General features: G+C 47.4%; 1 protein-coding gene across 4 annotated transcripts; it reads right to left on the reverse strand.

Moving 5' to 3' along the window:
• Positions 1-11: 11 nt before the first annotated feature.
• BOC (BOC cell adhesion associated, oncogene regulated) lies at positions 12-19,490 on the reverse strand. 4 transcript variants are annotated; one of them, XM_031556103.1, is made up of 18 exons: positions 19,299-19,490; positions 18,623-18,901; positions 13,485-13,631; positions 12,788-12,931; positions 12,149-12,442; positions 11,078-11,350; positions 10,323-10,621; positions 8,189-8,348; positions 7,365-7,475; positions 6,742-6,948; positions 5,735-5,916; positions 4,147-4,252; positions 3,834-3,956; positions 3,349-3,570; positions 2,715-2,941; positions 2,073-2,152; positions 1,265-1,458; positions 12-688 (listed from the first exon to the last, which is right to left on the reverse strand). In XM_031556103.1, the coding sequence occupies exons 1-18, from the start codon at positions 19,381-19,383 to the stop codon at positions 504-506; spliced, it is 3,318 nt and encodes a 1,105-aa protein (XP_031411963.1). In that variant the 5' UTR covers positions 19,384-19,490; the 3' UTR covers positions 12-503. The 4 variants fall into 4 exon arrangements, with proteins under 4 accessions (XP_031411963.1, XP_031411960.1, XP_031411961.1 ...); XM_031556100.1 differs by having other exon boundaries at positions 8,183-8,348; XM_031556101.1 differs by having other exon boundaries at positions 8,189-8,351.
• Positions 19,491-23,826: the final 4,336 nt, after the last annotated feature.

Consider the following 23,826-nt stretch of genomic DNA (forward strand, 5'->3'; position numbering starts at 1 on the left):
ATACAACCAGCCACAGAAAACACGTAAGCCTTTATTTTAGTTGTTAAAGCATGGGTTTGTCTTTACAGATATGCAGCTGCAGATGGCGTCTATGTGAAAGTTTGTTTACGTTGATTAGGCAGAGTGCATAACTCCAGTCCACTCACAGGAGTGCATTCCTGGGACATGCCTTCCTGTGGGCAAGGAGAAGCCCTCACCGCAGGAGGCTGATTGATCTTGGTGGCCGCAGCTTCATTTGGACCCATGTCTTGCAATATCCCCTGTGCTGCTCTTTCTCTCTTGTGCTCTGATGAACAGCCCAGTGCCACAGGTAGCTGCTGCTTTGTTTCTCGGGCCCTCCTGTTGCCTTGCTGAAGATGCCTTCTGTCTCCATAGCATTATAAAAGGCACATATACATCTATATACAAGTGCATAAATATATAAATAGAGGTGTTATACAAAAATAAATACCCATTCTTTTTTTCTCTTTAGAATAAGTCTTTTGCAAAAGGCAGCTTAGTCCCTAACTGATAGGAGAGTGAGTCTCTAAGGGCCTCAGCGATAGTGAGCTGCTGTTCAGATGTCCTGGTAGGTCCTGACTCAAAGATGTGAGCACCGGAGCCTGGGGATGGAGGTCTCCTCTGGACTGGCAGCAGTCTAGTCTTTCTACCTCTTCCACTGGCACTAGGCCTAGGCAGAAAGGGCTTCCTGAAAGGCAGAGGAGTGAGAGAGAATTAAAATGTGTACAGAAATGAGAGGTACTATGATAGCTTTCTAGTCAACAGTCCACTTTATGAGGATAGAGAGTCTGATGAAAGACCAAGAACTGCATTCTAAAAGTCCTGGCTATAGGGGAGTTTACTCCTATACTCATATGCAATGTGTTTGATCCACGCTGCAGGAGGGATGGATCAATAGATCATGTCCTAGTGGGACGGATTCACATAACTTTTCAGGGACCTTGGCGTTTGACCAGCCTGGAAGATGTAAGGTGAAGAAGGACTAAGTGATTATTCTCTGCAACTGCAGATGGGTATGCATCCTTCCAGCAGCATATATGCCATGCTTATGGAGAAATGAAAAATCTGTTGTTTAAAAGTGGCCCAGGCAATTTATCATCCCAACTGCTACTGTGGCCTTCTCATGCTATTCTAAGAGACAGTCCATGCACCACAGAACTGAGCACGAACAAAGTCATCAAGCCTCCTCTACAGTGAAGTTTTCCTTCAAAATCAGCCCAAAACAATGAGATGAAGCAAGCACTGAATTTTCCAGACCACTGACCGTGGTGGAACAGCGGATCTCGTCGAGGATCCAAAGTAGGACCTCCTACTTTATTGCCCATTGCTGAATGATGCAGGCCAATGAAGTGCTCTTGAAGGTGTGGACAGTCATCTTGTGGCTGGAGAAGTTGGTGAGTGGAATCATCTGGGAGGCTGTACAGGAAAGAGCTGTCTTCTGGTCTTGAATTCGGCAATCTAAGGAAGCAGGCAGACAAAGAAAGAAGTTTAACACTATTCACATATTTCCTCCTTGAAAGGTAGGCTTCCTGCAACATCTCAGCCAGCTGCACTGATAAAATGACAAACCATTCCTAAATGAGGAGAAATATGGATATACTTGTGGAGTGGGAACGAGGTGATGCGAACTGGTATCTGTGATTCAAAACCTGGTGAGTGCCACAGAAGCTTGGAGGAGTTATGTCTCCTGGGGAGCATGGGAATAATGACATGGCGTCTGAACATGAGACACTAAGTGTCTGCAACTCACCAGATTCTGGACATCTGTTTATCAGCATCCAGCCACAGATGTTAGTTTCTCTCATTGCACTTTCCAGACTATGCTTAGGAGAACAAGGAGGAAACGGGAGAGCCATCTCTAAAGTGAAATCACCTCTCTTTCAAACCATTAGAGGAATGAGGTGTCTGAAAAGAGTTTAAATCAAAAAGGCTGAATGCTGGAGCATAGGTTTGTTTCCCAAGTGAACTGGAACAGACAAGGCCATGTTTGCACAAGCCATTCTAAGCATGTATTTCAATGGGCCCCACAGGATCGACTGTTTCACCCTTCACCTTGGTAAGCCAGGACCAACCTGGTGGGCTGGTACTCTCGCTGGGCATTCCCATTCTGCAGCACTCTCGCCTGCAGCAAGGCATTGGTCTCCTCATGTGACTGGAATGAGAGAACAGATGTTAGCAGAGCAATGACATAAAGCAGCAGTAAGAGATTAGTGCTGATTTTTAGCAGAACCTGAACCGCAAGCCAGAATGGTAAGTTCTTACAACAGAAGGTGGAAGGAGCTGGAGCTGTTTCTTCTGTTACAGGGTAGAACTAAGCACTGAAAAACTCAGATTACTTATTGATGTATCACTGGGTCATGATAACCAATTTATGCTCTCTGCATTTATTTTACTGTGTACATACAGAATACTCAGTATTGCCAGTCCCTGGGTGCTTTGCTCAGAAGAAACAGAAACAATTTCCATTAGGAGTAGTCTTTGCTCACTGCCTCCTACTGCCCCAGGATGCCACCTCATCACAAGTCATTGGGAGACCTTCCTGCTCATCCCAGGCCTCACGTAACTTCACTGCAACAGGGAAACTTCAAAAAGGAGCCAGTTTTGGCACTTCTGTGTGCTGCAAAAAGTGCCAAGCATGTCTGGAGAAGTCCTCCCACTGCAACCATGGCCATGGCTCATATCAAATCAGCTGTTAAATGTGGGTGTGGACATACCTGCTGCATGTCATCTGGACTGTAATCTTGGGTCTTTGTGCTCACATAGTCCACTCCTGCAGAGGGGCAGATGCCCTTCAGATGTGCCCCACTGGCATAGGGCTGCCCATTAACATAGGGATGTCCATTGGCACGAGGAGCAGAAATGCCCCTCAGGGGCACCATTGTGTACTGGCAGGATGACACTAGCAGTCCAGCTCCTGGGAAGCCCATGTCAATGGTTTGCTCTGCAGAAGGAAGAACAAGACAGTCTGAGGCCAAAAGCAGAAGTAAAGCTGAGCTTCCTGAAGTGAACTACTGAAAATGGTAGTGTTAGGCTGTCCTATCAGGCAGGTGTTTTGGCACACTAAGCATCCTCAGAAATAAATGATACAAAAGGGAAGGCAGTGCCCCTGTCCACCTCTATTAAGTCCCAGGGTTCCTTCTTAACAAGGTAAACAAGATAAAGAATGAATGTTGGCCTTTTATCTTGATGGGAGGGTTCCACTGGACATTTGGAACCTCTGCCACTCTTTCCCTGCTTCCCAGAATGCGCAGGGTTCACAGTTTGGATGTTTGATCCAATTACACCCAGGATCATATCTAACTTACAAGGTTACATCTTGTAAATCAGCCCTCAAGAAAGGAGTCTTACTCTGCTTGGACCAGGCTCTCCAAAGGCAAAAGGGGATGAAGGCCACGATGAGGAGTACAATAGAGCCCAGCACGACGCCTACGATCAAGTACGGTAGGTCGCTGGAACGGGCCACCATGGCTCCTGTCCCCAGGCCACTGTGCCCACCGCTAAGTGGGGGATGCTGCTGAGGGGCCACTGTTGAGGGTGGAAGACGACCCGGCAGACCAAGAGATTTTCGAGCTGTGAAAGGAAGAGACAGAGAATGAGATACAGCCATGGCAGGAGGAAGAGCAGCACGTTTAAGAAATATGAGTACTGGTGTGGGTGTACGCACATATTGAACAACAGCATAACCAAGCCTACCTGCCCTCTTCTGTCCCATGCCAGAGCTTAGGTAACATGCTGTCAGGCAGAGATGACTCCTGCCTTGCTGTGCTCTCGACAGCAGCAGGCAGCAGGGACAGAGTGCTTGGCTCCCACATGTGCCCTGCAAAGCTGCTCACCTTTGGTTTCACAGATCATCACGTTGCTGAACTCGCTTTCACCACCCTCATTGAAGCATTGCATCTTGATGTCATATGAAGTCTCTGGCTGCAGGTGGCTGATGGAGTGCCAGTATCTATCTCCTGAGGAGAGAACACACATGCAGGATGTCATTAGCTTCCTGTGTGCAGACAACCCACCTCTGCAGCAGCGCTAGGTGGAAAAAAAATAATCCAGCAGTAGCCTTGTGCCTTTGCTACACAGGGCTCCTTCTGGGCACACCCTCTTACAGGAGGAACCAGCAGTTAGGACCAGTGTCCAAATATCTCCTACCTTCTACCACATCCTTCTTGTAGTCGCTGTCATTGTCACTGTCTGTGGGGCGGTAGTAGATGTAAAAGCCATGGATGGGAGTGTTATTGTTGCTGGCTGGAATATACTGCAGAGGAAGAGCAGAAATTAGCAGAGATGTCTGTGTTGTCAGATCCATACTGTTCTGGGTGAGGAGCAGTCAGGATAAATGGGATGGAACAGGAGGAATTCCCAGCAGAGAATCTCTTCCTTGTCTTGTCACTGGTTTTCACAGTAAGTAAATTCCTTCCCAGAGATCATTGATGTTTTACACTCTCACATCTTGCTTCTGTCACATAGCAGGCAGGCCATTAATTTGGTCCTGTCCACCCTATCATTCTATACTCTGGTTCCATGATTTTTCTTCTCCAAAGCATCAGATGGTTTAGGTTGGAAGAGACCTTTAAGATCATCTAGTTCCAACTCCCCTGCTATAGGCAGGGACACCTCTCTCTAGACCAGATTGCTTAAAGCCCCATCCAGCCTAGCCTTGAATGCCTCCTAGGAGGGGGCATCCACACCTTCTCTGGGCAATCAGTTCTAGTGTCTCACCAGCCTCACAGTAAAGAATTTCTTCCTAATATCTACTCTAAATCTATCCTCTTCCAGTTTAAAGCCATTTCACCTCATCCTGTCGCTACATGCCCTTACAAAACATCCCTCCCCAGCTTTCCCGTAGGCCCCCTTCAGGTACTGGAAGGTCCCCCCTGCTCAAGCCCTCTGATCATCTTCATGGCCCTACTCTGGCCCTCCTTTTCCTCAGCAAGTTACTCAGCTGGGCAAGGACAAACACACCATCACCTTGACTTCAACAAACTCATGGCATCCAGACAAAGTGCATCTATCTTGCTATGAACCAGTGACCGTAGAAGTCACATATTTCTGAAGACAACTCTGCTCCTCCCTCATCTGGGGCTGCACTGCCCCATCTCCACGTGCTCTTGCAAGCTTTCATCTAGTATTTTAACAGCTAGTGTGTTTAAAATAACATCATTGCCCATCCTGCCCTGGAGCAATTTTGAATCAGATGTTGGAAGAGTGTGACGAATCCCTCTGAATAAGCTCTAAGCTGTTGGAAACACTTGGATCTGGCCCTGTGAGCCAAAATATCCTGCCCACTCCTAAAAGTCCTCAGGGCTGGACTGCTGTATGTGATTACCAGCACTTAGAACTGCTGTTTAGCAAGTGAGAGTGAAGGACATGTCTGCTGGAAACTACTGGGGCAGACAGAGGTGCTAATAGATTCCAGGAATTTGGTCAGGAAAGCAAGCAGCCATCCCACGCATTGTTGAACCATGCTTGTTGGACAAAATGGTCAAGAACCTGAGGTTATCCACCAAAATGCCTCCCGTTTACAATGCTGGATTCAGATTAAAAGGTTTCCTAGGCTCTGACTTCCTGCACTTCTGCAAGCCCAGCCTTCAACGCCTGTGACAACTCTAGGATCTCCAATCCATTTGTGCTACTGACAAGCTCCAATGTGGTAGCTTTGAAGATGTGTGAGCTGGGCAAGTAGCACCTACACATCTGCTTTTTGCAGAGATCCTTCTTCCTCCCCCACAAAGCTTACCATCCACTTCAGCATGATGGTGGTCTCATTAATGGCATCTGTGAAGGTGATGTATGGTCCAGCCACAGGGCGCTCGTAGACTCGGTTGTTGTGCCCAGATACCACATATGGCCGAGATGCAGCACTGGGCTCACTTTCTCCCAGGATGTTCAGTGCGCGGACACGAAACTTATAGGAAAACCCTTGGGAAGAAATGGGGAATAAAAGAAGTTTCACTAACACGGCACTGATGTATTTCAAGAGTTCTATTGTCAGCACAGGCCTGGCTGTGGAGAGGGAGCTTTGTCTTCTCCAGAAAGTGAAAAAAACTACAGAGATGTTTTGGTTGAAGTACAAACACATTTCAACCATGTGATAGACAGTCTGCTTTTATTTGTCTCTCCCAGTTCCTGTCTTGCTGGTCTAGAAGTCATGTAGCAGTTATGGGGTAGATGGCTGGATTCAGAGATGCCAGAAATTTGCCTTTACCCTAAAGCAGATACAAGATAGCATCCTTCCTCTATTGCATTGACATTAGCTACATAAATCTCAGATAAAAGTCCTAAGCCTAAGCCATTTTAACTGGGACATCCTTTTTCTGCACTTTAAGTATGGGTAGGTATTTTGCTTTTTAAAGCTGTCCCACACAATGATGGCTTTTTTTCTCATGTGAAGTTCAATGGGAATTGCAAGTCCATCTGTCTTGCCTGTGGCTACAGAAAGAAAAGTTCTGTCCTATCTAGTAAATTGCAAAAACAAGACACGAATGCCTTTAGTAACTATGTCCCGTAATACAGAAAACCATGCATGAGCCTCCCTGAGGGAGGTCAAATCTATGTTGGTCTCAGCAGCTGGAGAAATTGGAGAAGCATTTGCAGCATTTCCCTATGCACCTAAGGCCGGAGCTGAGGAGGCTTTGTTCTGCTTACACATGCCAGGGCTGAGTGCGACGTGACAGATGGTTCACCATCCTACAGGGACTGCACAGCTTTCCTACAGACCCCACGAAGCAGAGAACGCTCGCCTACCTTTTTCCAGGTCTGGGATTTCCACAGAGAGGCGAGAGGGAGGAATGTCACTGGTGGCCAGGACCCAGTCTCCCGACTTCTTTTGTTTCTTATATTCTACACGGAAAGACTGGATAGGAAATCCACCATTCCCACGGGGGATCCATGTCACATACACAGATGTCTCTGATGCCATGGAGATGGTTGGACGATCTGGTGCCTCTGGAGCTGCAAGGGGCATGAGTGGACATCAAGACACTTTTAACATGTCTGGAGGATGCTGTAGCTCAGAGGGATTTGGGTGAAGGATAGCCTGCATCACACCCATCCACATGGTCTCTAAGTCCCAAGTGCTCTTCATTAGAGCTGGGACTCCCAGATCCTCACTCCTTTCAATCTGTGTTCTCCAAATATCTTTTACTGCTGTTTGTATCTCACTCCTTTTCCCCTTTCCAGCTCAATGAAGGTGTGTGCACCCATCACAGAAGAGACACCAATGAGAATTGTGGATAAGAGTCTGGAGATAGAATGGAAGGCCTCACTGATGTGGGAACAGCGAGCAGGGGGAGATTGACACTGGGGACAGAAAAGGGACAGACAGGGGTAGGAGATGAAAACAGGAAGGGCCTTGCCCAGAGCCTTACGGGACAGCCGGCTGTTGTCAGACTGGTTGCTGCTCTGAGTGCTCGTTCCTGGGTCGTCCCTCTGGATTTGCTGTTCTTTGCTGGCAACAATCTCTGGTTTTGGGCGCCGGCCTATGTAGGATGGAGAGATGGCATCAGGGACACGGTGGTGTGGGTGAGAGTTAATTTTTGCTGTGATGAATAAAGAAAATATTCCTAGTCGCAATGCTGATGTAAGTAGTCTTTGGACTCAAACAGTCCTGAGGACTCAAAGTGCTCAACTTGCAGAGAGGAACTAAAGCAACACAGGCAGATTTGTTATACTGTTGATTTATTTTTGCCCCCACTAATATTTAATTTTCTAAAATTTTTTATTAGTTTTCTGAAAATCTTGTCACTAGATTTCTGCCTGAGCAGGAGGTAATCAGCTCAACGCAGAGCCTGAAAAAGTATGTGAGCAGCCCTCTCCACAGGGAAGGTTTCTATGTAGGGAATGCCATCTCCCACACTTTCTTGGGACAAGAAGAGCAGCAGGGGGACACAGGAGGACTGAGCTGAGTCTTCTGGAGCATCCTTTCGGTGGTAGAGACCGCTTGGCACTAAGCAGACTGCCGGCAGGGAAGGCTTGGATTTTCTCCTGAAAACAGCTTAGAGAAACACCTGTCAGGAATAAATCCCAAAGGCAAATCCTTCCTCCAGGCAGGGGAAGGATTAAGCGACCTCCTGACATCTCTCCCAGGCCTATTCTCTGTGGTTCTGCAGGTGTCCATCTGAGACACCGAGAGAGGAATGAGGGCACCCCACTGCCTCAGAGCAAAATACCCCAAGACCGTTTTGACCTTTACGAGTCCGGAAGGTCACCATGGCCGTCTGTCCCTCGCCGGCGCAGTTGTGAGCAGCCATCTCCACCTCGTAGAGGCTTCCAGGATCCAGCCTGGTGAGTGTCAGGCGGTGCTGTGAGGCTGGCACATCTCTCACTGCCCAGCTGTCTGAGGCGTTGGCCACCTGCTGGGAGAATAACGCAGGCAATGGACAGAATTAAGGTTATGCAGCCTCACCTCGGGTAATTCTTGGCTGAACTGTAATGCCCCCCGCAGGGAACGGATGCTGAATGGCTGCGCCCTAAGAAAGACGTGGAAACATATTTTGTTTTTCAGTGATGTCCCACCACCCCATACAGAGCAGGAGGGAAGGTGGGATCCTCTGCCTTCTCCCCAGCTGCAAGGATAATATTATTGCAGGCAAACACACAGGATGCTGAGGTGACCCGGTGCCGAAAGCAGCATTAGCAATGCAGGCATCGCCACAAAACGGAAATGCCAGGACTCAGTATCATTCATCTTCTCCAGGCGTTTGACACTGACTGATTAATGCCTGCCTCATTTTATTTTTATTCTTGAGCCCACAGAGCTCTGAGGCCAGAGAGGGGAACCCTGAAGACTGCTAAGTATCCAGGAAAGAAAAAGTGAAATTCTTAAGAAACAAAGATAATAACTAGATGGCATCGGACTGCTTGCGGGCTGCTGACATTTTAGGGTCAGTGTAGGAGCAGGGAGAAGAGACATCCGTAGATATTTTGCAGAGGAAAACCAGACCCTTGCCCAGACAATTTTAAGCCTCCTGTCAGAAGGTTTTACTTTCCTCGGCCATTTCTCACACAAAGAGCCTTTTCTTTTGTTGCTGAATTGATTCCTTCCCTCTCCACAGACATGCTTTTCCAGTCAGAGACGTTTAAACCAGATCATTATATAACTTGATCCTACAGATCTCTTATAGAAAGAGACTCTCTAAACAAGTTTGAGGGTTATTGGGACTAATTCCTTTCCACACAATCCTTCAGCATCTCAAGAAAGAGTCTCCAGCTGAGAATTTGGACTACACTGAAAACATATTACTGCAAACTGCAGTGACCCACAATGACCTCCACTGCCCTACAGCCCCTTCCAGGTGAAGCACTGAAAAACAAGTAAAATATGGACAAACTCCAGCCTGCAAGCCAATATTGCATACAGAATTGCTTGTTACATGATACACCACTGGGGAACAAATCTCTTCTTGGCAGGCTACTAGACTCTATGCAGTCTGGTGAGGCTTTTGGCATCTTTTGTTTTTGAAACTTGCCCCATTGTGTTCTTGTGTTGGCATCTTCTGCCTTCGCTTTAAAGAGTTATTTAAAGCAATGGCTAGCTGAAACCCTCAGCCTTAGTTTTGTTTAGAAAGAAATCAGCAATGTGGGGCTATTACCACAGCCTCCTGTTACACCAGTCAAACAATTTTGGGAAAAGAGATACATATATTCACATATAATCAAAAATGGTGGCTTGCAGTGGCAACCAAGTGGGAATCTCAGACATACCAGAACTGAAATGTACTCAAAGCCCATTGCAAAACCAATCTCTCTGCTGCAAGCTATCTGCCCACCCAAAGGAAATACAGGCTTTTTCTCCCATGCTCCCAGTAAAATGACAAGAAGTACTCTACACCTCAGTAGTAGAATTTTCACCTCAATGGTGCTTTGCTTTGCTACCTAGAAAATCTGCTGGGTAATGGCTCTGCTCGCACTCTGCCTGCTGGGCTGAGAAGCACTGCAGAAGGCAGGAGCCTTCAGGTTCAGTGGGTCTCAGCACTGCTCCATGCACCATGGCGTGTCACCAGCAAGGACTTTACAGTGCACTGCTTTTCAGCTTCCAGAATAAAACTATCAGAAAGTGGTAGTTTAGAAACTTCCCAAAGGAGTCAGCATGGCTATGAGAGCCAGAAAGGCATAGGTGTGTGCACACACACTCTTCATTTTAAGACTGACACACGCACACCCCTACCATCTTTTCTTGGATTTGTCCCACTGACCCACACTGCCAGTGAGCACTGTGTGCCCACACCCATGTCCCCAGTGCACTGTCCACAGGGCATGCAACAAGGCCACCAGCCACACCAGAGAGCAGCATGGAAGAAAGATGGAGCAGAGCAAAACAGCAATACCTTGCGATGCTTCACCACATAGTAGAGGATCGGGGCCCTGCTGTCGGGTCGGGGTCTCCACACTAGGTCGTAGCTGTCTGTTTTGGACGTCCGGGGAGAACTGAGGATGATGGGGGCCTCAGCTGGAGACACCAGCTCCTTGTTGGCTGAGCACTGTGGAGACGCTGCCAGTGGGGTGGTCACAGGCTTTGGTGGACTACCTTTATCCAAAGGCAGCTTTAAGGCACTGTCCCTGGAAGGCGGTGTTGGAGGCTGAGCTGAACCCAGCTGGGCATCTTGCCCAGGGTTGAGGGTAGCTCCTGAAAGACAAGATGCTGAGAGTAAATGAGTGGTGCAGACAGAGTAAATGTCTGGTCCAGGCTGCAATGAAGACAGAGCTAAGAGAAGACCCCTGAATCCTCTTACAAATCTGGAGCTATTCACCTACTGCATCACTGATAACTAAGAGGTATCAGGTCCCAGGTGGTGCTACCTACTGGACCTCTCCAGAAAGTGTTAGAAACAAACTTTCCTTCTCCTGTGCCACAGGGGGCTTCCTCTGAGAGCCCCTCTGACCGTAGGTAAGTTCAGCATGGTCCATGGGAGGAGATAGCATCTCCAAAACCATTCACAGTGTGGGATGAAACAGAAGGAAGAGCACAGCACCTCAAACCCAAGCAAGAGGGTTACACACCAATCTTCTCCTCCTCTCTGCTCGTTTGCTGTTCATTGGCCTCTAGCACTGAATGACCACGAGCTTCAATGGAGGGACTCACCTGGCTGGGCCGTCCTCAGCTGCACCATGGCTTGTGCACTTCCAACCTCATTCTCTGCCATGCACTGGTAAATGCCATCATCTTCGGGCCCCACACTGACCACCCGCAGCGCCCGGCGGGACAGCGGGAGCCGGTGGCTGGCGGAGAGGGGCACAGCGTTGCGCAGCCACATGACTGAAGGCTGGGGGTTCCCTCGCACCTCGCAGGTGAATTTGGCACTTTGGCCCCAGGGTATGATCTGCTGGGACAGCTCCATCGTGACCTCTGGGGGCTCTGAGAGGAGAAAAGCACAAATAATGATGACCACTTGGCAGGGAGCATGGCACAGTCCTGGCTTTGCACTCTGCTTTCTGGGATGAGGGCGAAGGAATGGATTCTCAACCCTTCCTGCCAGTCCTGCTACCTTTATGGGGTCCCACATGGATCTGGTTTGTTACATCAGCACCCACATGAACCAAAAGGAGAGATGGCCTAAGGCCAGCTTCCCCTCTCAGTCACACAGTGACAGCAGGCACCTATAAGTCCCATTTTTGTTAGCTGAAACAGTACTCTGCAAAGGTACTTGTGCCAACAACACTTTGACACTTGGCTGACATGCAATCCAACAAAACATGGGCTTACCCTCCCTAAAGCTTGTAAGAAGGGGATGGATATGTGCTAGAAATACCTAAGGTGTGGTGTTCTTTCTATTTCTCACCCCAGAAAAAGCTTCCCTACTGAACAAAGTGAAAAGCAAGACTCTCTGATGCCTTCCTTATACTAATCTCAAATATGTCTGAGAAAGAGCCAGTCCTCCACTAAAAAGTGTTGGAACAAATCCAGTGACACAAGGGACAAGAGATGAGCTTCCCCATGGGAAGGGGAAGCTCATGCTGGCAACCTGGAAGGAAGAACCTTTCACCCTTAAAACAGAATTTATCCCATCTCCTAGAAACTGGAACCACAGGCATGGTGCGACTTACACTGTGGTTTATCCAGAGAGAGGGAAAGTACAGCAGCATTAGTATTTTTCCCTGAAAACAGATGAGAAAGTCCCACCCCTCCTAAAACAAGAGCTACAGCTGCACTCACCAAACACCTGCACATTGTAGAAGATGAACGCTGCTCCAGCCTCACCAACCCCATTGTCAGCTGTGCAGCTGTAGGTGCCTGAGTCCTCCTCACTAGTGGGGTCAATCAGAAGGTTGCTGAGCAGGAACCGTGTCTTATTGTATGCTGACACACTGGAGCCATCTTTGGCCCAGGTGACACGGGGCGGGGGAATCCCACTGGCCACACACTCCAGGATGAGGCTTTGGCCTTTGGTGACGATAATGGTCTGAGCTTCAGGTGGGTAGATTATCCGAGCAGCCTCCGCTGTGGAGCCTGGGAGCAGAGGAGCAAGGAGGTAATAGGAAGGAACGTGGCAAAGCAGGACAAGAAGGCTGTTCTTTAAAAGATGTGTGCATGCAGCAAGTGCTTTTGCTGACGGACTAAGGGCCTTTACTCATGTATCACCAAGAGTAAGTCCTGAAGAGGTATGGCAACCCCAAGGCTGCACACACAAACCCTGGGAGCAGACCCAGGGCTACTCTCCTGCAAGAAATGGGTTTTCTCAGCAGCTGCTAATGTCAGTTCACACCAAAACCCAGCTAAAACAGCACTTTGTATATGCTCCCAGGACTGGAATGTCTTAAGAAGGTGACATGCAATGAAAGGAGAGCAACATACGTCTCACGCGGAGCCTCTCGCTGGAGACTGAAGTTTTCACCTCCTGTGTCACAGGGTTGTAGGCAGCACATTTATAAGTCCCCTCATCCTCTTGGCTAGCATTGACAATCTGAAGGTTCCCGGATGGCATTATAAGGTAATTGTCTGTAGGGAGAGAAGAGGAGATGGCTTATGGCTCAAGATGTGGTACCTGGATGAAACAGTGCCCTAAAAGAAAGGTGGACAAGTGAGAAGGAAAAAAAAAAAACAATGGGTTAACACAAACAGCACTGAAATAAGCCCTTTTTGCTCACACATCAGGAGGAGAGATGATACAGTTGTGGGAGGAAAAGTGCCACAGGTGAAGCTAGCTTGTAACAAGTATGTACAGTAGATAAGAGTGAAGCTGCAGAATTTAGATCCAAATTTAAAAAATTCCCAAGCTGAGAATCATCTTTATCCAGGGACTGGGCTGGAAGAATACTTCATGAGCATATGGAGACTCTCAATGAAGAGTAATGTAGTTCATCACCTAATTCTACTTCCTTTCCCCAAGCTTCCTTCTGCATGCTGATGTTACACTTGACTCCTCACTCCTCGGCAGTAGGAACACATGGAGCCTTGTCAGAAACCCTCAAAGAGCCTGCGCTCAGATCAGCCAAAAAGAGTAAAACTGAGGCCATGGGGATGCAGTGGGATAGAGCTTTGTGGTGCTCACCTCGGGAGGCCTCCAGCCACTCATGCTTCACGCTGTAGCGGACCTGGGCCTTGGGATGGCTTTCGGGCAGGTCACAGGCGATGACAGCCGTATTGCCTTCATCCACCTCAATCACGTGAGGGCCATCAAACTTGAAATCCTTCAGATCTGCAAAGGGAGCAAACAACAGGACTTCTTAGCTGGCACAGCACCCAGTTCATCCTTTACCCACAGACACAGGGCTGCTTCGCTGCTGTGCCAGCAGAGGACCGCTCCATTCATGGCAGCCAGGGAAACTGGCCCCATATCAGAGCTGTAATTTTTTCTTCTCCTTCCTACAAAGCATGTAGATTAAAACACAGCTTCAAGAGAAGCAGCCTGTTCCATGGCTGAGGAACTGGGTGCAAAAAATCCTGGCCTCAAAGTAAAAATGAAGCCAACGTACTGTAACACTGAGGGGCAGCCAAAAGTGGTCCTTCTACCGCCTCCTACTTCCAGCACAGCTGCCGTTCTGCTACTGAGCAGTCAATGCTTTAAACACCATTTTGGGATGCCTCAAGGGTGTGCAGACACTGGGTGGCAGGAGGCAAAAAGGTGGGATATCAGAGTGATCATGAGGAAGGGAACCTTCTACACGCTCCTCGTAGGCATCACCCCCAGCCCTGCGCATCACCACGACCTCTTCCACCACCTGAAGAGGAGGGCACTCATCCTCAAACCCTGTGCTATGGAGCATAAAGCCCCGCACTGTCAACAGCTCAGCCATCCCTTCCGATGGTATCCAGGTGCATGATGCCAGTGCCCATGGGCAGTTTGGGGAGCTGGGGAGCAGAAGGGCTTGTGGAAAGCGGACTCGGTGCAGCCTGACCTTGGCAGCCAAGCCAGCAAAAAAATGTGTTTTTGTTCTCTGCGAAAGAGAGCAGCGCTCCAAGAGAAAGAGACAACGCTGGCTCCGAGCTTCTCCCACCCACAGTCACGGAAAAGTGACATGAAATTTCTCAAGCAGACTTTCTGATTAAAGCAAGATCCTTTATGGGGTTTAAATAAAAACCAGCCCTCTTGGCAGGGTGGCGAGAAAGCCTCCCCGAAGGCGGCGCGGAGGGGCTGTCGGGCGGCTGCTTGGGGAGCGAGTGTTCCCGTGCCCGGATTCGAGGGGAGGGGAGCGGGCCGAGCAGGGGAGGGGAGGTTTTGCAATGTCATAAAAATGATTTGCAGCGAACATGCTTCATACTTTTGGAATTTCTTGGCATCGTTCAATTAAAAAAAAAAATACTAAAAAGAAGGAATAAGGGTGAACTTCAGAAATGCCATTAATCCTTTAAGACAAGCCGAGGAGGGGAGCCATGTTTCCACTGGGTATTAAAGCCAGATGAAGATTAACTCTTAACTTGTGAAGAGCTGGCGGCAACCCACTCTCTTCCAGCAAGGAAAGTTGCTGCCGGGGAGGGGAAGGGTGCCGAGTAGTTTCTCCTCTTCGCTTTCCTACTCGATCAAGGAATAAAATAGCAGGAGCCACAGAAATGGAAAGATGTGGAGAAGAGGCGAGAGCGCAGTGTCTGCCTGCACACATCACACATACTTCTCTGATCAACAAAATATAAACGAGCATCGGGAAAATTAATGTGCGCCTTGGTGGTCTGGATTCATCACAGCCAAATTAAGATTCTGGAGCCAAGGCATAGGCTCCAGCAACTCTGGCAGGGATCTGCACATGCACACACGTATGCACACACACCAACCCCAGAAAGCAGCCCCGCAGCCCCCGCCAAGAGCTGGGCTGTGGGGACCCCTGGGGTGGCCTCATGGAGGATGGCTGCAGGGGGGTCCTTTGCATGCAGCCCCCCAGCAGCTCACACAGCTGCAGATGCTCCTCGGAGGGGACCAGGACCTGTGGCTCTCCCTAGTTCCCTTGGGCCACTTGCAGAGAGGATGAAGAAATGGGGCCACAGGGCCCGATAGAGACGTGGAGGGAGAACTAGGCAAAAGGATGAGAGATTTTCCAATATGCAGGCATAAAAGCTTCCTGCCAGACTATTACCCTGAATTCTTATTCCCTCACAGGGAACGAGCCAAGCTACTTGCCAGTGACTTTTGCCTGCAGGTGGTCACGGCTCTCAACTAGTTCCCCCTCTGCCACATGCATCATAGCAGGGCTACCTGATTGGACAGCAGCTTTACCCTGAGGGCTTCATGCAAGCAGGAAAAACTGCTTGTATTTTCCACGGCTGCAAATCCCGGCTGTGCTGGGATAACAGGATTTATTATCATTGTTATTTTCTTCTTGCATGTGGCAAGGAGTGCAAGCAAAGGCCACTCCTTGTGTCCATCCGTGGCCTGTGAGGAGGCACGAGGAGGGTCAACCCCACAGCTGCCCAGGCTCTGTCATCAGGAATGAAATCAGCTGAATCCCGGGGTGGGGGCCAAGCAGCAGGATGGGCGAGACGGATCGGATTAAATGAATGGGAGGCCATAAATAACTCTGAAAAGGAGCTGCAGTAAATAGAAAGCAGGCCCTCAAGGTGAAAGTTCTCTCACACCCATGCTGCCCTCCAGCCTCTGGCATCCTGAAACCCTGCCCTCCCTCAGCTCCCCATCACCCCCAGACATCTCACAGCCCTTTTGCCAGCTCCACAGAGGCTCACGGAGCCCCACCTGTGTTTTCCTTCTCTCACCTCCTCACACCACTTCTGCCCCCAGGGCTGGACCCCCTGAGCCGGCTCAGCAAATGCTTTTCCAACCTGCAAGAGGCCTCCTCCCTAGCAGCACCTCTGGGGAGCTGTCATCAGAGAGGCCAAGGAAAAGGAAAATGAATGGGGCCAGTTTCAGCAAGCAGCTGCAAACTCCTCAGGGACCCCCAGCCCGACCCCGTGCAGGGTCGCTGCCCATGAGTGCTGCATCTTGGCTTTCCCCACGTGTGAGCCTCCCCATCGCATCCCCAGGGTGCACAAGCATTCCTCTCATCCCTGGCTGCTGGGTCATGCTTTGGGGATACACTACAGCAGGTGCTTCCCTTTGCTTCACCCCAATTATTTTTTCAGTTTTAAATGTCATGGCTATCCATTGCAGGATAGCTGTTGAGCTGAATGCATGGATTTCTCCATGAATACTGTGAATTGCTTGGCTTTTACTACCTCTGACTGCCTGCTCTGCCAGCCAAGCACTTCAGCATGCTTTTCCCTGTGAGTTACCCCAGGATCCAAGGAGACCCTGCAGGGCCTGGGACACTCTAAGGTACTTCCTCCAAAAGAGGAGAAAAAGCAGTGCAAACAGACAAAAAGTTGGCCAGAAGATGTTACCTAAAACACTTGAAATCTAGCAGGACACTTTCTCCAGTGACTTCAGATCTGCTTCAAAAATAAACCTAAGCCATAATCTCAAAAATACATTCTTTCCCTCCTGCTTTCATATTCACATTCCAATTTCAGTCTTCTATCTCTGAAAGCAAATTCTGGATGAGGCTGAGACTTTCTGAGGGTTCCTTTCAGCCCAGCACGTGATCGGGAAGAAGCCTGAAGGACCAGCAGCAATGCCAACCTGCCAGGTCTTCCCTCTCCCTGCAGACCTTCGTCTCCCCCAAACCAGCTCACAGCAAGGCCCTATAGGTGAGGTCTGGAGCAGGCTTGACAGCCTGTGGTACATGTGCTACCACAGCTATCCATCTCAGTCCCATCACAAATCGGTGTCCCCTCTTATTTTAAACCACTGCAAAGCCACTGATGTGAGCAGTTTCTGTCTCATGGAATTAATGGTTGACTGAACCCCCTCAGAAGGTTTCTCTCCTACACCTCCAGCCCCATGTCTTTCCTGGATCTGCCTGCACTCTCTTCACCCATAGATTTCTGAGCCTTCCCCATCGAAGGCTGCCAGTGTGTATCAAGCAGACATGCTTTGCTCTAGAAGACAGAGCTGCTGGTGGTGGGCTGGAGTGAAGAGAAAAAGAGAAAAGGAGAGCAGCCTAAGAATGAAATGACCAGGCTGAGGAGCTGTGTACACCCCGCTCTCCTAAATGCAAACCATGCCTCGGGTAATCCCATCCACCTCTCCCTCCTCTCCTTCCCTCTATCAGGCCACCAGTGCACACAACGCCCTTTCTGCTCTGGAATGTGTTCTCCGAAACTTAATCTTGGTGCAGAGCTCAGGCCAAATCCCCAAACATATTCAGCCCCATGACAATCCCCTCCCACCTCACTTTGGAGCGCAGCAACTCTCCTTCACCTCCTCCTCCCACTCAGCCTGGCCTAAACATTTCACTTCTGATTAATGTATCAGTGACAAGCCAATAGCTCTTGGCTTTAAAGCCAAACCAGCCCGTACTTTGCACAAACATCTTCACTTCTGCACTTTCTTATGGCTTAGCCCCAAGCTCCCCCTGTGCCAGGAAGATGAAGCAGTGCTGTCACTGCTAAAGGATGGAGGTCTCTGTAGCACAGACCTGCTCCACCAAACACTGCACAGGGCTCAGAGAGGATCAGACTCTCAGGTGCCCAAACAAGGGTGGCCTACATGGAGCCTCCCCAGGGAGCAAGTGGTGAGGATCACGTCCGAAATCTTGATGCTCAGAAAGGAGGTGGCTCACAGTGACCAGGCCACTGCAACCTTGCAGCGAGAGAAAAAAGCCCTATGAAGGAGGAGCCGGCAGAAGTTAAGTGATCAACAGCAACAGGTACTTTCTGAAAACCTCAAGAAGTCAGCAAGCAGATGGGGCAACATGGCAGTAAGGGAACCAACCACACGTCAATTAGGTACTTCCAGCTCTTTATGTAAACATAAAATGTTAACAGTTTATGTAAAAACTGTTGCTGTGGGACAGGTGGGCCAATGAATTGCTTTGAAATGAATTGTTTTGGAAAAATACTGAATACGTGTGTTAGAATATAAAATCTTTGCTTGGGAAAAGAAAGGGAATCTTTGGCATGAGAATTTCGCATGAGTTGTGTTGCTGGCATACGACAGTGGGCAGCCTACTATGCAGAAGGACTGCGTAAGTTACGGCTGGGCCATGACGCGACAGCCAGTCCATGGTCTAAAGTGCAAAGAAAAGGCCTGGAAAGTGAAAGGAGCCCTTCCCGCATGCCAGAGTGAACAAGTGAACTTAGATGAACCTCTCCAGATGGGTGAGTGGGGGCCTGAATAATGCACAGGATGGCAGCATTACTCACTAGCCAAGGTGACCACTGCGGGGACACTGGCAATGACTCCTTCGGGCACACGAGCAATGCACTGGTATCGCCCCACGGTGTGGTTGTTGAGAGCTGTGATAATGAGTTTTCCTTGCTCGATGTGGATCCCCAGCACCTTGTCTGATCCATCCAGCTCCTTTCCATTCAGTCTCCAGGTGAGGTTCACTCCTGGGGGGTCCACGACACACCCCAGGCTGACCGGGCCCCCAGGCTTCTGGACAGTGGAGGCAGGCTGCACAGTAACTTGCAGAGATTCACCTGCACAGAGAAAAAGAAAGGGAAAGGAGAAAGCCCTGTGAGTCTCAGCAAAAGAAAAGATAGAGGAAAAAAACTGCAAAACTGCTGTACCCCATCGTTTCTATTTATGCCTCATGCTCCCCTTGGCACCACACACACACACCCTAGTCCTTGGAAATGTACATCAGTCCCATTTCTTCTTGGCACCACCAACAGAGATGTCCAGCTCCATCTGTAACCTCTTCTCCTAATGAGTGAAGGGGATGTTCACCCCCTTCAGAATGTAACTGGACACTGCAGCATATCCCGTATGCACATGGGAGAATCCAAGCCTCTTCAGAAAGAAATCTTGGAAGCTAGGTTTGCCTCAAGACAAAGCATAAACAAAATGGAACAAATAGATAAAACAGAAACTCACTCAGTTTGGCAAAGCAGCTCGTGGCTGCGAGGAGGAGGCAAAGGATGGCGGACATGGGTCTCTTCTTTCCACGTGTCATTGCCATCCCATGCAATGTCTCCTGGGGCAGAGGCGCCCAGAGAAGGGTCCCATAAGCTGCCTCAGGGGATGTGGTAGAGGTGTGGCAGTGGCTTCCTGCAGATGACAAGAGAGACAGTGGCATGAAACTCTCAGATTTCCCTCTGTTTTCCAGCCCTGACTGGCTTCTTTCTCAGTACTCCTAAGATTCCAGGGATTCACCAAGCCCATGGCCTGAGCAGGCTGCACATACTCATGCAAGGTGGCCCACACTAATTTAGAATCACACAGAAGGTGGTGTCACACTGGAAGAGGTTGCCCAAGGAGGTTGTGTATTCCCCATTTCTGGAGGCATTCTGGAGCCTGAATGTGGCTCTGGGCAGCCTGGTCTGGTGGTTGGTAACCCTGCAAATAGCAGGAGGTTGAAACTAGATGATCATTGTGATCCTTTTCCACCCAGACCATTCTATGATTCTCTGTACAAGATCCTGCACCCGGGTCAGGGCAATCCCAAGCAAGGATACAGGTTGGGTAGAGAATGGCTTGAAAGATGCCCTGAGAAGAAGGATTTTGGGGTGTTGGTTGATGAAAGATTCAACATGAACCAGCAATGTGCACTTTCAGCCCAGAAGGCCAACCATATTCTGGGTGGCAACAAGAGAAGCATGAGGAGCTGATTGAGGATCTGCCCCTCTACTCTGCTCTTGTGAGATCTCATCTGAAGTACTGCATCCAGTTCTGGGGCTCCCAGCAAAAGAAGGACACCAAGTTGTTGGAGCGGATCCAGAGCAGAACCAAGAAGGTGATCAGAGGGCTGGAGCACCTCCTCTATGGGAACAGACTGAGAGAGTTGAGGCTCTTCAGCCTGAAGAAGAGAAGGCTCCAGGGGGATTTTATAACAACTTTCCAGTAAGTGAAGAGGGACTACAAGAAAGCTGGGGAAGGAGAATATGTAGCAACAGGATGAGAGGAAATAGTTTCAAACTGGAAGAAGTTAGATTTAGACTAGATGTTAGGAAGAAATTCTTTACTGTGAGGATGTTGCGACATTGGAACAGGTTGCCCAGTGAGACTGTGGATGCCCACTCCCTGGAGCCATTCAAGGCCAGGCTGGATGGGAGGTCTAGTGGGAGGTGTCCTTGACTACTGCAGAAGGTTGGAACTATATGATTTTAAAGGTCCCTTCCAACTCAGACAAATATATGATTCTATGAAAGCACAGATGTCGGGAGACATATAGAAGGACACTAGAAACATTTTAATAGGTAGCATTTTAGAGGGAAAACAGTCCTGGAGAGGGTGATGAAAGAGCTAAGCAAAAAAGTAATGTAAAAGAAATGACATTAGCAGCAAGAAAGATAAGCAGGTAAATGATGGTTTTAGGTGTCTAATCCTAAGAGAAGATGGAAAATTCATTAGGTCCTTCTAGGGACAACTAATGGAATTCTGGAAACGTTCTTCAGAATAAAAACTAGATCTTAATTTAACTTGATTTGATTTGATTTGATTTGATGCGACTTTCCTGAAAGGCTGAGTTTGCTGTTTCATTCCAGATTCACTTACTGTTGGGTTAAACTGAGTATGTGAATACTTTTCATTATCTGTGTAAGGCAAGCTAGTAAAAATTACCACTGGTAGATTCATTAGGCTCATTCATTTTGTGCAAAGGTGTACTGAAGCCAGTTTATTTAAATACTCAAACTCCTTACCTTTTCTCACTGAATTTTAATCAATAGGACAAGTTTAACATTCATTTGCTCTTCATATATAGCTCTATTAGTCTTGCCATCTTCAAAAGATTATGCAGAATGCAGATCAGATATAATTTTAGCTTAATGGAGAAAGTCTTCAGAGAAAATTCTAATTCTTCATTTAGAAATCTTTCCAAGCTGGTTAGGAAAGTTTTACCATTTTGAATGTTCTACAAAGGATTAATTTTATAGTGAAACTACATAATCTGTAAGAGTTATTAGATTTATTTACCTTTTAGTTTATGTTCCTTGTTCTATTAAGAACAAAGTGATATGCACTATGGTATAATGAATACTGTGTGTTATAAGCATTCATTTTTGTAACTGATGGACAAATGCTTTAATCATGAGCCTATTATGCAAAAGAGTGGCCACCTCTACTTTTAACGAATTTCAATGCAATCATATTTCTGTTCATCATGTAGGACTGGGATCATGTACGATTCAGGCTATGCTGGAGATGCAATCAATGTCTAAGAAAGTCTGGCTAAATTAGATCGTAATTGAGCTCAAGAACAAGATAGGTTTTTCAAGGTGTCAATGGTTTATGGGCTGGTTCGGCCCAGTCCCATGACTAGCAAGGCAGAGGGATTTCGCAACTCCGCACCTTCAGGAAAGGGAAACAGGGGACCCCAAAATAATTTAAAATAGAGTCAATGATCAGAGGAGAAACAAACTAATTTACTAAATATAGCATCGGAATGCAAGATAACACACTGTAATACAATTCTGATACAATTGGAATTGAAGCTAATAAATCAAATGTAAGGAGAGGGGGTGTCTGAAAGGTGGATAGGCCTCACCATAACAGTGAGGTAAGATGCGCAGTCTGGTTGAGCAGCAGGGAGGAGAGCCTGACAAAGAAGGGAAGGTCAGATGACCTACCAAGGCCTTATATCTGTTCCCCCTGAGCAGAAATGATAACAGCACAGTAAACAGTTTTCTGGAGAATGTAGTTCTTCTTCTCTTCCGGGACAGGTACCTGGAACTTGAGCATTAATGCTTTAACTCCCAGTGCACTACATGGTGTTATGATGTGGAATACTGATAACCAAAAATCATAAAACCATGCCATGTTTTTACTTGAAGTTTTCACTGTGACTGCAACACAAACAAGCAGAATTTTAAAAAGAGAAACCTAATTTTGTCAGGTCTAGATCTAAGTTGACTGGTTCTTCGAAGTCTTCTTTATTTCAGGTTCTATTAGCAACTCTAGATGCTAATTCAGGTCCAAGCATATCCCAGAAATCTCTCCTGAGATATTTAGCCATGTCAATTCAAAGAAATGACTGAATTGATCATGAACAAGGCCTTTCTGTGTTTTTCTTTGATTCTTTTGAATTCACTGCTCAGACACAACCACTGAAGCAGATGTAACCATGTGAAGGGACTGAAGAAAAAGATAAGCAAGTTTTATGAAAAATTAAAGCAGTCATAATTATATTCAAATCCTGCTAGGAATGAAATCCTACTGATTTTACTGAGATCAGAATTGAGAGCCACATCTCATCTAGTTAAAGCTCAATGTTTCAACAAAGAATGATCGCTTTTTGAGTTTAATTCTTGAAGTGGGGTCATGCATGCATAGCATGATGAGCTTCATTCTAAGCTCTGAATTTATTTGCACTAAATCAGGTAATTTATAGTATTTGAGCAGTTTCTGTGGTTCAAATGGATCTGTCTTTTTAACATTTAAGTGAACAGTAGGAATAGTAATAGCTGGATAATAAATAGTGTACAGTAAAGTCTTGAAAAAGTATAAAAACAAGAGAATTAATGGGTTTTGAAAACTGATCCATTAATCTAATTAAGGATTTAAAATTATAAATTATATCACGTATTCCTGTTGTCCTACTGCAATCATCATAATAATGTCCAAGTAAATTCTAACTTCTATTCCTTCCACATTATTTTGAAGAAAAAATAACGTCATTGGAGCTGCACCAAAAAAGAATACCTGGGTCTAGGACATGAGGAAGCAAAACTTTAGTAGAGGAGCAGTAAAAATCGCTTGGTATATTAGAGAAGTGACAGTAAATAGTTGGACTGCATACAGCTGATTTTTCTGACTTCAGAGAGGACTGTTGTCAGTCTGGTGTTTCTTATTTTGTATTTAACAAACTGCACTTGAAAGAATAGCTCTGCAGATAGACTTAATTTATTCTTTTGTGTTCTCATATTTGTGACTGAGTAGATGGGTACTGAGTCTTCAATTCCATCTTATATAAACATGTCCATTCATAAACTTCATTTTCACCAGGGAGAAGAAATGGATATACAGGCACACAATTCTCTCTGACTGTTTAGACATGAATGAAAGTTTTACCATGGGTACCCAGAGAGGTGGTGGATGGTGCCCAGGTAGTGAGAGACTGCCCAGGAAGAAAGTGGATGCCTGTACTTGGAAACATTCAAGGTCAGGCTGGATTGGGATCTGAGCAACCTGATTGAGCTATATGTTTCCCTGTTCATGGCAAGGGAGTTGAACTGGGTTATCTTTAAAGGGCCCTTCCAACTCAAATGATTCTATGATTTTATGGAACAAATGGGGAAATGATGTTTGTAGAAATAAGCCATGAATGTTGATTTAAATGTGATGATGTGATGATGAGTATCAGAGGTATTCACTTACTTAAGCTCTCTTTTGTGTCATTGACCCAGAAACACCGCTGGTTACTACAGAGATGTTTAAAGCAACTGACGGAGGAAGCAAAAGAAGA

The sequence above is a fragment of the Meleagris gallopavo genome, chromosome 1 (genome assembly GCF_000146605.3).
Source record: "Meleagris gallopavo isolate NT-WF06-2002-E0010 breed Aviagen turkey brand Nicholas breeding stock chromosome 1, Turkey_5.1, whole genome shotgun sequence".
NCBI classification, from domain to species: Eukaryota; Metazoa; Chordata; class Aves; order Galliformes; family Phasianidae; genus Meleagris; species Meleagris gallopavo.

Excerpts from the sequence above, each read along its gene's own strand:
- BOC (XM_031556099.1), bottom strand. The coding sequence starts at position 19,383 with ATGGCAATGACACGTGGAAAGAAGAGACCCATGTCCGCCATCCTTTGC. Across the intron at positions 12,443-12,787 it reads CGAGAGGCTCCGCGTGAGAC|GCTCCACAGCGGAGGCTGCT; the intron begins GTATGTTGCTCT and ends CTCTGCTCCCAG. Across the intron at positions 10,622-11,077 it reads GCTGAGGACGGCCCAGCCAG|GAGCTACCCTCAACCCTGGG; the intron begins GTGAGTCCCTCC and ends CTTGTCTTTCAG.